Consider the following 18,265-nt stretch of genomic DNA (forward strand, 5'->3'; position numbering starts at 1 on the left):
TGTTTTCTAAATCAGCTTTCAGCTGAATTTTACTGACTTTCAATATCTGCCATTTTTTTTGTATAGAAAAAATGGAAACATAAAATGGAAAGCCGTACAAGGGCATAAAGATCCTTTTAGAAGTGCCTTGCATAGAATTTACCAGTAAGATTGTGGAAAAGAAATTAATGCATAATATGTGCCAAGACCCAAAAAAGTTGTTAACATAAAAAGCTGGAATTGCTCATTTGTAATTAGTATTCTTGGGGGAAGGGTGTAAGCCCTTGTTGGAAACATATTTTCTAAATATGGTCTTTTATGGAATAATATGGAGTTGTACTATCAAATCAGCACAGCATCAATGCACCTATTTGGTTTCGTTCTACATGCTTTTAAATTGGAATTTCTATTGCAAAAAACATGACATGTGCAATAATCTTTTTTCATATTATGTGTTACCTTTTTTTGCAATAGATGAAATTGTTAGCATTTCTGGAAATGTGCCTGTTTTGTTTCATCCACCATTCTCCTAACTCTATATTAATTGGCCCATTAACTAAGATATACTTACTATCATTTTGAGTCTGGTGTTAATCATGATTTGGCCAACAACAAGTGTTTCTGCCGAATCGAGATTTAAAGTAATGCGGAAACACCATATGTAGAAAAAATTCTGGTTTTACTAATCCGCTCAGCTATCCACATAAAATACAGATCTGTTCTTTGCAGCAAGCTTATTAACCCACTGTGCTACTTTATGTCAACAGACTTTATGTCAACTTTGTGCCACTAGACAAAACTCATCTCTCTCTCAACAGGAACATTAGTTACATGAGTTATCTTGACATTTTTATTGCTGCCTGAAAGCTGGACACACAAGCAACCCTGCTGCAGGTGCTTTTAAATTGTAAATTATTGCGAAATACAGAGTCCCTCCTGAGGTCAGTGCCCCCCTTCGGGTCAGCACTCAGGGCTGTTGCACCGCCCTAAAGCCGGCCCTGTTCAGCACTAATTCCTGCATGTTTTTCTAGAATTTTCTGCCTTTGTTTAATGCACATTTCACTGGGATTTACCAGCACTTTAAAACAAATGAAACGTATGTGAGAGAGGGGCTATGGAGAGCTGAGGGGCAATGGAGAGCTGAGGGGCAATGGAGAGCTGAGGGGCACTTTTGCCAGATGGAGGTGAAGGAATCCAAGGAAGTGGTTATGGGAGGGTGCAAAAAAAGATTGTCTCACCAGGCGCCACCAGCGTTAAAGCTGGCCCTGGTGCTGAAGCACTGCTTGCTGAACCTCTTCTCTATTCCTAAGGGAAATAGTTACAAGAGTGCTGAAATAGCACACTCAGAAATTACAGAACGCCCTGCTATTGAGCTTTCCTGGTCAGGTGCATCCCTGATGTAGGATTTTCCTAACTACCATAATGAAAGTGCGACAAGATTCTCGTAACTACCATAACGTAAGTGCAACAACTGGAGCTTGAAAAAGAACCGTTGAAGGCGTTTGTCCTACCCATGGAATTTTTTTGTTCAATCCATCTTAGTTTCTTCTGTTTTTTCCCTTCCCATCTAGCCAACTTGGTGAAATGATCATTGAACTTCTCATACCAACCAGTGAGGATATATTCACTACAAAGAAACATTTACACCAGACCATAGTCATTAAGAGTTACTCTGATTCACCTACAAGATCATCAACTGCACAGTATAAACCGCCAGTATATTAATAAAATAAGAAGATACATTGTAAATTTACTATTCTTGACTACACGTCTATGTACCTTGATCTGTATGTCTTTTCAAAGTATAGTGACGCAGAGTTAAGATTAGGAAATGTACACTAGCCTACACATACTTACCTTAACAAAAAATGTACAGTTGATATTCATGTACATTGATATTAGTAATTCGCCATTGTGTAATTTATTGTTAAAGATTTTTTAGGTCTAATAGTGAAACTGCATTGTGAATTATAAGGACATTGCATTAAAGTCGTTCTTTGTACAGAGGTATGTTGTTTGTGTACGTTCGTAGGTATTGCTTTTCTTAAACAGGATGTAGTATTTTATGGACCTGAAAGCTTTTTCTGGTTGGCCCAATGGGTTCACCATGACAACAGATGATGTATAGTGCACACTTGGTTAGGTGTTCACATTTAACTATATTGCTTGCTTTGAAAGTTTGTATTCTCTTTTTTGCCTCTTTAAGATTTGTTTATTTGCTGGTGAAGTTCTGGAACACATCTGCCACTTCTAGCCAGGTATGGAAGCAGGCCAACCCACGCTCCCGGATCTGCTTCCTGCCCTTGTCGGTAATGACCTCCCCGCTTTGCTTCACTATTACCAGCTTTGGGATGGCTGTGATGTTGTACTTCTTCTTCAAGTCACTGACAGGAAAGAAGAGAAAAAAACCTCAATTGAAAGTCAGCTGATTAGGTACACCACACAATATTAGCAAGAATGAGCACACCAATTTTTAAACTAAATAAATAATTTTGGAAGTACCTGATCCGTAAGAAAGCAAAGATTGCATTATTATTGATTATGACCGTGTCACCATGATGGTTTTTTCAACCGACAAAAGAAATTTCAGTTGGATCCTCTTGATCAAATAGTGCCACATGTGCATGGGTACCTTTAAATTGCCTCATGTAGAAACGTTTTGTGTCTGAGCATGTTCGAAATGTTCATACATATCATTGAATTCTAGACCACACATCAGCAACACTGTTGTTGTATGCTCTTTTTCACCTTTTACCCCTTCAAAGGAAAGAATCCATAGTCCATACATTCCTTTTCTCAGAACTAGATGCCAGTGACACTGGACTTTCATCATTTGCCTCTTGCTGCAAAACTGTACTTCACATTGCAGCCCATGTGATTTCTGGCTCCCAAAGATTTTAACACATCACCTCTACTGTTTTTGACTTCATTGGTTACCACCACACAACAGGACCATCTTTAAAATCTACAGTATAATTTACAGGCACTTTTCAGATAACTGTTTGCCTAACATTCTGAATGCCTCCAGTGCATCCTAAGAGACCAGGAGCATGCCCTAACGGATCCTGGTCATTCCAAACCCTCTGCCCAGTCCTTCTCAGACACCGTGGTTGGTTTGCATATGGAACTCTCATCTTCCACCACTCTATGCCCTAATCCACCACTACCTACAGATCTGAAACAGCCATTTATGTTTTATATTTATGCATTTTTACTTTTACGTATTGATAAACCAATTGATGTATCATATAGCTCATAAGACATTCTCTCTTACTTGAAATCTAACAACCTTAAATGTCACTGTAATGAGGCAGGCCCCTGGGGCCGAATTCTAAGCACTAATAAACAGACTGCCTTATCTCTAGGATATACTGATTGCATCCAAATCACAGGATAGGACTGTCACCATACCGCTGACTACACTCAGGCCACTAAGGATGTGACTACTGCAATCACAGCCAACTCTGAATTCCTTTGCCTTATTAAAAGACAGTCCTGAGAGGATCAAAGGTGTCTGACACTGAAGGGATATTCACTCAGACTCCGCTCTGGTAGCAGTCCATTGAGAAAACAGTAGCAGACTGAATAGTTCTTGAAAAGTTCCTGGGTTTGTGTAGGACAAATGAATTGTAGATCTTACCAAATCTGTGCATGGTCAGCAAAGAAGAATTGACTTACTCCTCTGTATTGACCTATGGAGTTAGGCTGTCTGGTGACCTCAAGGAGGTTAACCCCACCCTGAAGCCAGTCTGGGTACTTAAATAGTCTGAAAAGAAGAGCTTCTGGTGTACTTAAACCCCTTTTGGATTTTCATGCAAAATACTCTTCCAATTGCCTGCTATTCCTGTGCAGAAAAAGGTGCATAAGGACACTGCCTCAAATGGTTCTCTCACCTCTTCTGCTGGTGCACAACATTTGAAGATCAAGATATCTCTTCTGCGCTGTGCCCGTAAATCCTGGATTGGCCACACCACATGCTCCAAGAAAGATCACGAAAGGGTGACTCACTGAGGACAGACTTCTTGGAATGGCAATTTTTCTCCATGTAGAGCTGAGACCCTGAGATGACTGCTTTTCTACATCACTGGTTGCCACTTCCTTCTAGCTTGCTCCATCTAAGCAGACACCCACATCTGCAGCCTAACATGTAAGATTGTTCTTTCTGTCCCCCTAACAGCTTGAGATAAAGCATCTAATGAAATGTGTTCCCAAAATACATGATTGTTTTACATCCAAATTGCTATTAAAGTACCAAACCTAGATTACTAGTATTTCACAGACATTCCTGGGTGTTAACAACTACAAGATCTTGAACTTAATTGCTCAGTCTCGCTGGAAGAACTCTGTTGTTTAAACCTAATTTCTAGCATTCTAGGACTAACTGGACGACTCTGCTTTATCTTCACTGTGCCTTGTTTTCTCTGATGGGGACCATACGTCTCCTCGCACCCCTCACAACCTTCCAGGGGTGTGGAATTTTCTAAAATATCTACTTGTCCATGGGGCAGGTTGCTTCATAAATCTACTTGTCCTGTAACAAAATCCACTTGTCCCTTTGGTGCCATGTTGTGCGGCGACAAATTATGGCAGTAATCTCATTATATAAGAACTCTTAAACAGCCTCTCTGATTATGCCAGGGCTCATACCATACTAGTGTTTCAATACTAGCAATCCCTTTATGTTTCTACGTTTCCGCAGATCTACATACTGGGATTGAAGGTAGTGGTAATCAATAGTTCCAGGGTTGGAATGTCCTTTCGAGTCTGTGCAAACCTAATAACTTGCATGTTTTAAGGGTTTTTAACAACTCTTCTCTAATCTTTTCCTATACTGAGAAATGTTGAAAATTTACTCCTGACAATGGCAGATGTAAAACTTCTTCCAGAGTTGGGAAAAAATTGCTTCGAGTGAAAATAAACTTGCAAACAGTCAGGTGTTCACATGAGTAAATCTATACATGCATATTTGCTCAGGCTAAAATGCAGTTCACAAATATTTTCTAGGAGTACTATTTCTTGCCCTACTGCTGTAAATTCTTGTGAATTCACAAAAGCCATATAGATGCCCTTAATGCAAGGACATATACCAAGGATGCACTTTTGAGACTTTCTTTGATAATTGGGCCCCTAATTTGGTCTGGCGTTACCCATGACATTTTGTGTATATTAAAATTCTCTCTCTGTATCGGCTTGCTTCACTGTGAGTGACAGTATTCTGCTCTTTCACAAGGAGCATATCGGCACACAACATAGTTTTTGTTCAGTGCCAGTAACTAATGTGGAAGTGTGTGCTTTTTTTGAGACCAAAAACAATTTTTGCTATTGCCAATGTTTGTTATATTGGTGAGGGTCCGGCAGCTCTCACATCAATAAGGTTTTACAAAAACCATGCCAAAACAAGTCACATATTGCCAAAACTAAAAAGCTGACTACCATTTCAGGCCTACTGGCTTTGCCAATGCTTGTTTATTTTTTCCCCCAAGATCTTATTGAAACTGGTTACACTGATTTTCTAATATGAATATTTTGGGGAAATACTAGCGTGCATCAACACATTTTACAACATGATGCTGAAAAGAAATGGTAACTGAAATTTTACACTAGTTTAGCAAAAACATTTTTTTCCTACTTTCATTTTTTAGGAACATTTTATATTGAAAGCAAATAATCATTAATCTTGCTTTCAAGCTTCTGCAAATATTTGCATCTAATCAGAGAGCATTATGGGAGCATTATGCATAGCCTCATATTGCTAAACTTCGAAACCGTGTGTCCACAATTTTATACTGGAACCATTGTCAGTAGTGCAGTCAGAACTTACATTTACTGAGAGCGCTCAGCCTAATAATAAAGGCTCTCAATTAATGAACCATAAATACAAGTTTGAACAGCATTAACATATGTACACAAATATTAACTTAACTGAAGGCAGTGCCTTTCCCTGAGCCTTAATGTGGTACTGCAAACTGGCAGCCAAAGGGTTTGCGCAGCTGGGGGTTGGGCCTCCTTGTCCCAAGGACAAAATGCACATTAAAACTTGTTGCCCTTGACCCCAAATAATATGTCCTGGGACTCAGTCAGCAGTCCAAACTGTACAACATATAATAGAACAAAATCATGGGACACTATATTTTCAGTAAGGGACTGAAAAGAGAACGTGAACTTGAGTGAACATCTGGAAGAAAGTGCAGTACCAGGGAGGGTGCAGAGAGCTTGGGGCCCGGTGGTGGGCTTGCAGGAGCAAAACTGTACAGCCTTTGGCTCTTCACAGGTAAAAAACAATATATCTTGTTTGCTTGTTTCACACAAAATTTCTCCATGTTTTGTACTTCATGCCTTACTTTAGAGATATGCTCCAGAGATGTGTACTCTACTAGAAGATAATTAATTCCTCACTAGTTAGTTGATTGCTCTGTAATGAGGCACACCATTAGCATCAAATGGCAAAGTGACAAATGTGAATATCAATAAGGACTAGCTAGAAAGAGGATTTAGGAGACTCAGGTAAGTACGTCAATATATAGGGAAAAGCATTGTTTTCCTCATAAAGCCCTCACCCACCGACCTAATCGGTGGCATGCTTCATCATCGGGCCCATCACAGTGGCACCGAATGTGCCCCGGGTGTGCTTCAACGCCAGGAGACTGCGGAGCTGGTATGTTGCTGAGTGTGCAGTGAAAAGGGTGAGAAAGTGAAGAATTAAAAGCTATACAGTAGGTCCCAGCACCCGAGGCTTACTTATCTTTAATAAACTGGGCCTCTGTTAGCGAATAAAAGGCAAGAAGACGGAATTTGGAGTGTGAATTATGACCTCCAACGTCTAGTGTGGTCCACATGTTTTAGCCAGTGCCTTGTAGATTTTAAGCTGGCTTTCCTCAGGACCATTTATTTATGTGAGAAGGTGCAAATTAAATAATAAACTTAAATTTAAGTGATTGTGTGGTCTTTTGACTATGTGTAGCGCACGCTAAGGCGCTATAACTGTTAGAGGGGGATTCCCTCAAGCTTGACTACAGATAACACATAGGACAAAGACAAGACGTACATGGTAGAGTCATATTAGTATGGTATATTGTTATACCACAAATTGCTGACTTATAAGGTGGTGTGCGACCTATAATCGGCTATGGTGAGTTCATGCCAAGTGCATGAAGTTGGTGAGAATTTTGGCTAAAACCGTTAGTGTTTGGTGGTGGGCTAGAGAGCGTATTTACAAGGTGAGGTACAGGTAAGTATGATGCTAGGTCCTCACTCTGTTTTCTCTTGTAAAAAGCTTCAAGGGTCGCCTGGCAGAGAAAGAGACCCTGTTGGGATGAGAGATTGATCAAAATGTATCCAACCTGTAGGGAGAAAGAATGATAGCTTACCCCAGTTGTAGCTGTAGTGGATCAGTTTTACTCACGAGTATTTCGGTCTGGTTCCTCCTTGGACCTATTCGTCCTTCCGCGGCGCCCGTTATGAGGGAAAGGGGCCGCCGGTCTCTTATTTATACATCCTATGTGATTGGTTTCACCTGTGTGAGGTAGAAAGAGAGGGAGGGGTGCGCGCTAGCCGCCATGTCATTGATTCCCTGTTTGCCCATGCGCTGAGGAGTAGTGCGCGATTTGCGCATGCGCGAGTGTATAGCGCATGCGTGTTGATGCCGGTTTGGATTCTGGCTTCGGGGCACTGGTGTGTGCATGCGCGGGTCTATGGCGCATGCGTACTAGCGCAGGTAGGCGGACCATAATTTACAGATATGCTCATGGATTATGGCAGGGGTGATTCAAGAAAATGGGCTGACATTGTGGCAGTGTGAGTGGTAAATAAAAAACAAAAAACCCACCTTGTTGAGACTACAACACGGGGGTGGCTGTTCATAAGTGTACACGAATGCATCAGGGACTCACATAGGGGCACTCACATGTGGTGCTTTTTGGGGAAGATAGGAGCCGGGACGGGGACGCTCATGCATAGATACCCTGGCACGGGTATCAAGGCAATGTGGACTGTTTCTTACTTCAAATAGAGTTTATACAGCTAGAGAGTTCCAAGGTATGGCGTCGTTGAGGCCATGAGTATGTGTGGATAGGCGATATATCCATCTTTGTTATTTCTGTAGTAGACGTTTTTCATTGATAGTGTTGTCAAATTTCTCAATGACGGTCCAGGAGAAGTCATTGGGGGTGTGGTTGTGGGTAAGGAAATGGTCTGTAAGTTTGCTGATATTTTTGCCACATCTTATTGTGCTCCTGTGCTCCGTCATTCTTGTTCGGACTTTCCGGGTGGTCATGCCGATGTATCTTAGGCCACACCGGCAGGTTATCAAGTACACCAGGTTTGTGGAGTTGCAGTTTGTGAACTGTTGTTGTGTCCAGGTTTTGCCTGGTTCCAGGTTCAGTGTTTTGGAAGGAGATGCCAGGTGGCACACACTGCAATTGTTGAAGGGTTGATGGCCAGTGATTCTAGGTAGGCCCCATGCGTTAAGGATGGTGTTATCATTGCTGCGTGTGTTTAGCCGTGGTCTGGTGTTAACCAGTTGGTCTTTAAGGTTGGTTGCTCTTCTATAGGCAAAACGTGATTTTTCCCAATTCCTTGTACCGGAGTTGATGATCTTCCAATTCCGTTGGATAATGTTGGCTACCTGGTTGGACGCTGTGTTGTAGGTAGTCACACAGGTCAGGGTAGGCTCTTCCTGCGGTTTCTCAAAAGTTTCCAAGAGTGCTTCTCTGTTCTGGTTCCTCGCTCTTTTGCATGTTTTGTTTATTATCCTCGAGGGATAGCCACGATCCTTGAGCTTGTGTACTAGATCGTTAGATTGCAATTTGTAGTCCTGGATGCTGCTACAGTTACGTCTAATGCGTAAGAATTGCCCATAGGGTAAATTTTCCCTTAGGTGTCGGGGGTGGAAACTGTCAAACCTTAGTAAGGAGTTCCTTGCTGTGGGCTTGTAGAAGGTGGTAGTGGTGAGACCTCCATTCTCCGGTTTGATGTTCAAGTCAAGGAAGGCTAGTTCGGTGGAACTGCTGGTGCTTGTGAAGCGCAAGTAGGAATCTTGGTGGTTGATCCAGATCATAAGGTTGTCCAGTTGTTCTTGGTTGCCTTTCCATATCAGGAAGATGTCATCAATATATCGACGCGACATTTTTATGTTGGCGGAAAAAGGATTGGTTGGTTGTTGTATGTAGGTGTGCTCAAAATGTGCCACGTACAGGCCTGCCACACTAGGGGCGAAAACGCTGCCCATGGACGTTCCATTGGTCTGCAGGTAGTAGGTTCCCTCGTATTCGAAGTAGTTCTCTTTGAGGGCCAGGGTGGCGCAGACCAGGATGAAACTGCGGGGGGTGTTGTATTCCCAGGGGCTTGCCATCAGGACATCGTGTAGTACCTTCAGCGTTGCGTCCTGCGGTAAGCTGGTATATAGACTCTCTATGTCTAGTCCTACTAGTAAGTCAGTGGTAGGGTCGAAGTGGATGTCTTGAATTACACTTAAGAGGTGTTTGGTATCCTTGATGTAGGAGGGAGTTTTTTGAACCAAAGGGTTGAGGAAGAAGTCACAAAAACGCGACAGGGGTTCTAATAGTGACTTTATTCCAGACTGATTGATCTGAGCAAAGTGACAAATGTGGCACAAGCTCCCTGGATGAATTATTCTTACTGTTCATTTGTCCAGGGCTCAAAACACCTATACCTCACTGATCCTAAGCTATTGGAAGGAGATGAATAAGGTGAAGACTTCTATTGCCCCTCAGTGCTCTGCTGTCTGCAAACCAGGTACTTTTCTTTTACTCATCTGGTCATTGCTTCACTTTTATTCTTAGCCAGTCTTATGATTGTCAATTCATTCCCTAATAGAATGTCAGGATAGATTATCATTAGTTAGATGCATGGATCCTGCTAGAGTGTTAAGACTCAAGGAAGTGGGTAACGCGAAAAGACACCACAGCACTAGGCCTGGGTGGTAAATTCCGTTCTGTTCGTGAAATTTGCAGAATTTGGGTAATTTTGCGTTCTGCGGAGAACGCGAAATTGCCCAAAATTCTGCATTCCTCGACTTTATGAAATGTTTTTCTTGTTCGCGTTCTCAAATGCGTGTTCACAAGGTATTTCCCCCCGAGCACGCAAACAGCGATTGAGAACAGTAAAAAGGCATCGTGAACAAGCAATTGCCCATGTTTGCAGAATTTCTGCGTATTCGCAGAGATGGTTTTCCTTTTTGCAGAGATTTGCGTAACGCGATAACTCAAATTCCACCCACCCCTACACACCACACATCTCTGGGGGCCAGCTGCCGTAAGGACTAGGAGAACAACTGACTGAATCTGTAGGGACTCTGCAGTACCTCTTCCCCTAGTCAGAGAGCATTAACTCTCACTAGCAAGTAGTCTGCACCAGTTAGGTGGCCAGGAGGTGTATTTGCAGAGTTGTGGATAAAAAGGGTGTGGTCTCCAAGTCATCCCAGCAATCCCTCTGTCAAGGACTTACTAGAGGTAACAGAAGGGGTTCCTGGACACCAAGAACCCTCAGCATCAAAGGGAATGTCATCCCCAACCACTACTGTACCAGTATTTGCAGAGTGGTGGTGGTTATTTTTTTAAAAAAATATATAAGTGGGGGCTGTGTGGCCCTCCTTCTGCAGTCGAATTTCGGGCACAATGACCCCATCCCCCATAGCCACGGCCTTTTCATAACATTTGTAAAATGCTCTTGCTTGCTCAAAGCGGATCACTCATTGCTATGGATTGGCGAAAGAAAGCCATAGCAAACTGCAATGTCCCAGGGGAGGGCACCCTGGGACATTGCAGAAGCCATCCCTGGTGGGTGTCGGTCCCCAGGGCCATCTCCAATGTTAGTTTAGCCCAGAGGAGGTGGTGGTCCCTGGGGCTGCATGGTGGTCCGCATGACCCCCAAACATTATTTAAAGTTATGGCCCTGAGGAGGAGGTGGCCTCCAGGGCTGAGGGGGGTGGTCTGCGCTGCCCTCTGCATTTACCAAACAGCTCCAGGGAGTTGGAGGTTCCCGGGGCAGGGGAGCCCACCCATTTATAAAATAAAAAGCCCCAGGAAGGGGGTTGTTCCAGTGGCAGAGGGGGAGGCTGCTCTTGCCTCCCCCACATTTTTAATTAAAAGAAGCCCTGGGGAGGTGGTGGACCTTGGGCATTAGTATGCCCCAGGAGGAAGGCCTGTGCACCCCCCATCCAATAAATACAGATGCCCCCGGGACCTGGCCCACCTGGGGGCCAATAATTAACTAAGCACTGGAGCCTGGGCTTGTTTTTTCCCTGGTGAGATTCACACACCCAGAGTGACTCCCGCCAAAGCTATTTAAAAAAAGAAAATCACCCTGCGGGGTACCTGTGGGACCCCCAAGAGGCCTAGAGAGTCAGGGTGTTTCTACCCTGCCCCCTTTTCTTTTCTTTTACGTTTTTTCAGTGACTCTGTTCAACCGAGTCATAAGATGGCTGCAAACACTTTCTGGTTTGAAGTGATGGCTGCCAAAAAGATCCCAGCACGAGATCTCAGGTGGGGTTGCGTCCTAAAAATCTTTACATTTCTCAAAAACTACAGAACGGATTTACACCATTTATCAACAAGCGTTTGCAATGCAATAGGTCTTGCATTTACAAGACTTTGACCTATTGGCATTATAAATGTCAACAGTTAAATTCTTGCAAATGAATTGCAAATATTTTTTGTTCCCAAGCGCCTCATGTCGTGCTTTCATGTGAATAGAGGCAGTGTCTAAAGAAAGGGGTGGGGCTGCCATTAAAGTGAAAACGTGTTATGGGGAGTTTTTGCCAAAAAAGCATTTGTTTTTCAAACAAATGCTTTTTGGTAAAAGCACACCAATCAACGCTTTCATTTTGATGGTGGCTGCACCCCTTTCTTTAGAAGCAGCTCATCTAAACAAAGGGGTGTGGCCTCTATTTAGTGCAAGCACGGCATGGGGTGCTTGGAAGCAACCCAAAAAATAAATATTAGCAAAGCAATAGGTCTCGCATTTGCAAGAGTTTAAGCCAATGTCATTTAGAATGCCAATAGCTCAAACTCTCCTAAATGTGAGACTTATTGCAGTGCAAAAAAGCGTCCGCCATTGTCCCAGCTCCTTGGAAAGTGAAAGTGTGCATGGCGCGCTGAATGTTGCTGCAAAGCACGTTGTGCCTGCAGTAGAACAAAACTCACTAAAAAGATAGTACTTACAAACTAAATAGCACAGACCATGTGACAACAGAAGTAAAAGGACCAATCCTCATGGAAGGTTACGAATGAAGACTAGGCGGTACTAAAGAGGGACTAACAAGCTGACTACCGAATCAGAAGCCAGCCTTTACAAAGGACAAAGAAACAAGCTAATGAAAAATATAGGCAGAGAGTGGGCGGAGCTTCAAGTCCATACTCTAATACAGCATGCCTCACAGAGCAGCGCATGCGCTGCCCAGGCTTGACTTAAAAAGGGCGCTTTCTGGACCCACAGCTACGTTTCTGCCAAATTTTGTGTAATTCAGCTCAGCAGTTCAGGCTGCTTTTCAGCAGTCTCCCCTTGACACATCACTCCGAACTTTTCAAGACAGCAGCTGAAGTGACTCGTTAACTAGTTTTGCGAATTTTGTGAGGATTCGCCAAACAACCACAAAGTTATTGCCACATAAAAAATGGTCTTCCTATGAAAATGACATTCTAACCATAACTACCTACTGGCGATTGCCAGTAGGATATATATACAAACAATGGATTTAGGTCAAAAAAGTTTTGGTAGTCAAGCTTAAAGAACAATCTTGTCTTAACAGTCTAAAATTGAATAGTAGGAGCTCGAGCCAAAGCATATTATTCAAAACCCCTGGATTTGTTACACCATTGCCCACACTCAGGATACCCGAAAGTAGTGAATTCGAACTTTTTGACTTCTGTGAACCACCACTTAATCATTACAGGAACCCGGGAATACCCACTGAATAAATACTTGAAGTCCGGGACCCTGGCCTAAACATTTTCAATGATTTAAACCGCAAACCAATACACACAAAATAACATAGGAATATGTATTCAAAACACAAATACAGAAATTATCAAATATTTAATTCACAAACAAATATAAAAAAGAATCAAAATTTAATTTCATTAGGAAGGCTGGAGCTATTCTAAATTCACTTGAGGCCACTCTTTATCCACACTGTATTCTGTTTGATGCACTTGCACTGATACCATGAACCATTCTGAGGATACTAACTTGATTTGTAACTTCTAATTTCAAATTACTTCACATTTACAAATGTTTTAAAATGTTAAATTCTACATTTTGCTTCTTTATTTATATACACTTTATTAATCAATCAATATTATTTAATTTTCTAAGCAGTTGCGGACCGGCAGGTGTCCCTGAACCACAGTTTATGAACTGCTGCACCAAAGCACAATCTTCCTAGATGTTATTGCAGCCTTACTAAATCATCAGAGCTGTAATAAAATCTTGCTTGTAGTGATCTACGTAACTAAAATGCCCCATTTTTTTGCATGCCAAGAACTATTTCAAAACAGATGAAGAACTGGCAAAGGTGCCTCCTGATTGATGTTGTTCATGTGCACAGAGTACCTAAATTTATCATCTCAGACAGGGGCACCTAAGTTATGTCAAAATGTTTGCAAGCGTGGTGTTCTACTCTTCACACATCCCCTACTCTCTCTACCAGTCATTACCTTCAAATGAATGGGTAAAGACAGTGTGTCAAGCAAACCCTGAAACAATACCTGATTTGTTATTTGGCTGATATCCCAGGTTCTTGAGTAGATCTGCTATGGTTAGCTAAAGTGACGTACAATATTATAAAACATTCCTCCACTAGATATTCAACATTATATAGTCTGTATGGCCATCATCCTAGTTTTCTACCATTTTCACAACCAGATATCTCCACTCAAATACCTGCAGTGCAAGAGAGAGTGTGCAAGTATTTTGAAAAAATATGCTCTAAAGTGCAACTGCATTTACAACATACTAAGATTTTATATAGGTAAGAGGCTGTAAGAAATGTCCAGTCTGACCTATTTACAAAGTTGGAGATAGTGTATGGCTACCCACATATTGTCTTAAATTTAAGACCCAGAATAGGTTTCGTCCATGATGCACAGGTCCATGTCATTGAATAACAGGTTAATCCTGTCACATACAAATTAAAATTGTGTGCCATGTTGTACAATCATCCTGAGTTTCACACATAGGGGTATATTAGCAAGAGCTTGCGATATTTATCTCAAAAACCGTGTAGCGCGTTTATTTCTATCGCTTGATATTTTAGCGGAGAAAGCATGCTATTAGCAACGTTTATCTCCACTGTGATAAAATATCCAGCGATAGCTGCAAAATTCCTGAATATCGCTTGAAATCCAGCGATATTCACGCATTAACTCCACGTTGGACTTAGCCTGAAAATCCATCTCCCATTAAGGAATACTGGTAAGTCAGGGTTTCAGCAGGTGTTAAATACTAGTGATAATTGCGCTTAGCGTGACTTTTTTTATCTCTTCGCCTGCGTTGGTAATAGGGGGAAGTAGTGTTATCGACTGTTTTCAGTCGCTTCTAGTTGGGAACGCCCACCTTGCATGTCATTAGCGATAATCATCGCTGGCATGCAAGTCGATAGGAAAACCATCCGCTATTGCCAGAAAGCTGTCGCTAATGCCTTTTAGTGACAGCTTGCTGATAGGGCAATAAAAAAATTGCCGCTTTAGCGGCAAAAAGTGCTGCTGAAGCGGTGATAAAGCCCTTGCTAATATGCCCCATCCTTTTTGAAACCTGTTAGACCTTTCTTAACATGTCCTTCCCCAGTGTTAATTCAAGGACAATCTGAGCATGAGGTGCAAAAGATTCTGGATTCTAAGTATCAGTGTGGGCAGCTATGGTCTTCAATTTTCTAGAAGGATTACGGTCCTGAAGAGGATTGCTAGGAACCACCTTTAACTATCCAGGCACCAAAATTGATTAAGCAATTTCATCTCCAGATACCAATGAAACCTGGCTCCCTGAGATGGCTAAAAGGGGAGCACTGCTAGAACCAGGTCCCCCAGCCATCTCCTTCTGTGCCATTTCATGGAGATCGGTAGATTAAGAGATTCTCTATTTTCCGTGAAGATATGCACATACATTAAAGGGTCTTTTCCCTTATAGAGTAATGGAGAGTATACTTGGTTCCTGGAAATGTGCTACTAAAATTTATTAGAACTTTGGAACTACATGTCCCCAAAATCTCAGCACTTCCTGGGTGAAACTGCCATCTTAGGTGGCTCCCTGGTAGTAAATGGAGCCACACCCTAATTCCAATATTGATGAACATGAGAGGTGATCCAGCAGGCTGATTCTGTCAAGAAGATCAGAATGCAGATTTGATTAACTTGGCAGGAGATCAAAGGAGCAGTCTTGCAAATTACTCTTGTAGAGGAAATATTTTATTCGACAAATGGTATTTATTTTTTATGTGGAATTTCAGCATTTCATTGCCTGTTGGAAATGTGCGATAATAAACACTTTCTAACAAGAACGCAGCACCAATTTTTACACTCGCATCCCCTGACAGTTAACCCTCCTAGAATAATTTGGTGTTTGGACTATTAAAGGTAATTTGGTAACAAGAGGCAACAGTACTAAAGAACACGAGGGACAATTTACTATCTTTAGTTTGAAGTTTGTGATTCTTTCTGGAAAAGGTTTTCTTTTCAAGGAAATAGTCAATGACCTGTTGTGCATGTTAGAGCAGTTTTTACAATCTGCTTAGAAAATATGAGAAAAACACAATCTTATACAGATTCTAAATACCATATGAAATGTATTGCAATGTTTACATCCCTCCATTTGATGGTCACACATTTTTTATGCAATGGATTCCTCTAGCTAGTAAAAAACCCTGTGATGTCCTTTTTCCCTGAGCGAGTTAACAAACCGATTTATTTTACCATATGGACTTTCATTATATAGGTATTGTTGTTGTTCACTTAAGAATAGCAAACTGAATGTGAAAATGCACGTTATTTTGGGAAATATATGAGTCATTTAAAGTAGTGCATCTCATTAATGCTGAGGTAGAGTTTTGCAATGTTATGGATACAACAAAAAGCAAAATAACCCTCAGTCTGTCTTTGACTTCAAAACACAATTAAGCATGCTTAGAAAGTTAGTTGTGAATATGTATTATCACATTACTTTGCAAAGCAAAAAGCAACTCAGCAGTGAAACACATTTTCTTATAATTATCTATTAATTTAGTTATTTAAGAAAAATAAACTGACTAAGTAGTTTAAAAAAGGGTTGTGACAATGCGTAGAAAGTAAACCTATGATCTGTGATGCAAATTACACTTAATTATTAGTGCCCTTTTTAAAGCTCTGAAATCAAATCTAAAGAGCTGACTTACAGACAATCTAATGATCCTACTATCATAACTACATTAAAATGTCTTAAATATAAATTCAACTCCTTATTTAGTGAACGTGCACACTTATGGGTGCATGCCCAAGACAGCAAAACACTGTTTTATTTAAATAAAGCCGGAAATCCACTGGCGGCCTATCTAAAGTTCAAATGCAACTCCAACCTCATCCAGATGATCAAAGATGAACAAGGAAAGTTTCAGACATCAACAAAAGCAATGCTAAACGTGCTCCAAATCTTCTACAATAAACTGTACACCCCTTCCATCAACACTCCTAAAATGTTGTTTAAACTTCCTTCACACCTTACTGATGAAACAAATTTCTAACAGCAAACAACTGTCCTTAACCATCCAGTTACCAGGTAGGAGATTAAACTCGCAATCAAAAAGATTCCATCTGGTAAAGCTCTGAGACTAGATGGATTATCAATTGACTTCTATAAAACTAGTGCCCCTACAATCATTGATCGACTAAAACAGGCCCTATCCCATTTCACAAGTTCCGTCTAGGTGTCAGGGTCTGCCTACAAAACCACCCTTGCGGTCATTCCCAAGGATGGAAAGGATCACTCCGACTCTAAAAGATTTCAGGGACATATCCCTTATAAACATGGAGGCAAAGATATATGCAAACATCTCTTGGCAATCGCCTTGCTTCCCTGATTCCAAAACAAGCCCATCCATCCCAAACAGCCTTTATCAAAAGGTACCTAGCAAGTGACAACATTCTCCTCTTCTCCCATGTCTTCAAGAAATCCTCCAGCCTCCTCTCACCTCTAGCAGCAGCCATAGCCTTAGATGCAAAGAAGGCTTTTGATAAAGTCTCATGGCCATTCCATGATGCCATCCTCTAGAGGTACAATCTGCGGGATACGTTCATCACAATGACCAAGGCCATATACCCCAATCCTTTAGCTAGAATTAGAATTATTTTACTTTATCCCACTTCTTTACATTACAACAGGGTACCCATCAAGTCTTCTCTTTATCGCCTATACTATTCCTACTGGCCATTGACCCTCTCCTAACAATGCTAAACAATCCTCTTCTATCCCTGGCATCCCATTCAAGAATGTTGCATACAAAACGGCTGCATATGCGACAACATTTTGATATTCACAGAATTTCCAAATCTAGCCATTCCTGTGATACTAAATATTATTGACTGTTTTTCCTAGTTGTCTGGCTACTCCCTAAACAGAGACAAAACTGAGATCCTTTCCTCGAATGTTCATCACAATTGTTCGTTTGTTGGCTCTTCCAAGTTTCAAAGGAAACCTACTATTAAGTATCTCCCCATCTGGTTCTGCAATGATCTCTCTGACTCCGTCTTCATTAATGAAAACAAAACACTGAATAAAGTAAAGGGCCTGCTTTCTGCATGATCACCCAAACATATTCCATGATGGGGCAGACTCGAAACAATCAAAATGATGGTATCGCATCTGATTCATTTTTTGTCTAGTATGGTCCCTGTTCGCCTATCCCAAGATTCTTAAGACTGGTAAAGTTGTCTCTGGATTTCTTTGGAATAATAAAAATCTCAGAATCAGAATCAGTCTTAAGAAACTGAGAACACTCCACAAAATAGGAGGTTGCAATTTACCGAATTGGAATACTTATCAAACTGCATTCTTAGCTGCCAAAGGCTCACGTCGCTTCAAAACTGACCCATTAAAAAAACCATATGGCTTGATGTGGACGCTTCAATCTGCCATCCTTTCACTCTATTAGCCAACCTGACGATGTCACACCATTCAAACAGCCTGAGAAAGAAAATCTTCAAAGACACTATTTCTTCTGCTTGCGACTATCATACATAAATCCTTCTTCATATCACTGTGGAATAATAAAAAATTACAAACCTCCAACTCAGTGTCCATTGGA

General features: G+C 41.4%; 1 protein-coding gene across 1 annotated transcript in view; it reads right to left on the bottom strand.

Annotated features, from left to right (window-relative positions):
- Positions 1-1,583: 1,583 nt before the first annotated feature.
- The window catches only part of NXNL2 (nucleoredoxin like 2), a 151,438-nt gene continuing 134,756 nt past the window's right edge, over positions 1,584-18,265 (bottom strand). The window contains exon 3 of the mRNA XM_086963054.1: positions 1,584-2,363. Coding sequence (XP_086819180.1) covers positions 2,192-2,363 — 172 coding nt within the window. The 3' untranslated portion in view covers positions 1,584-2,191. The remainder of the gene's footprint in view (positions 2,364-18,265) is intronic.

This window comes from Lissotriton vulgaris, chromosome 3_1 (genome assembly GCF_964263255.1).
Source record: "Lissotriton vulgaris chromosome 3_1, aLisVul1.2, whole genome shotgun sequence".
Classification (NCBI taxonomy): Eukaryota; Metazoa; Chordata; class Amphibia; order Caudata; family Salamandridae; genus Lissotriton; species Lissotriton vulgaris.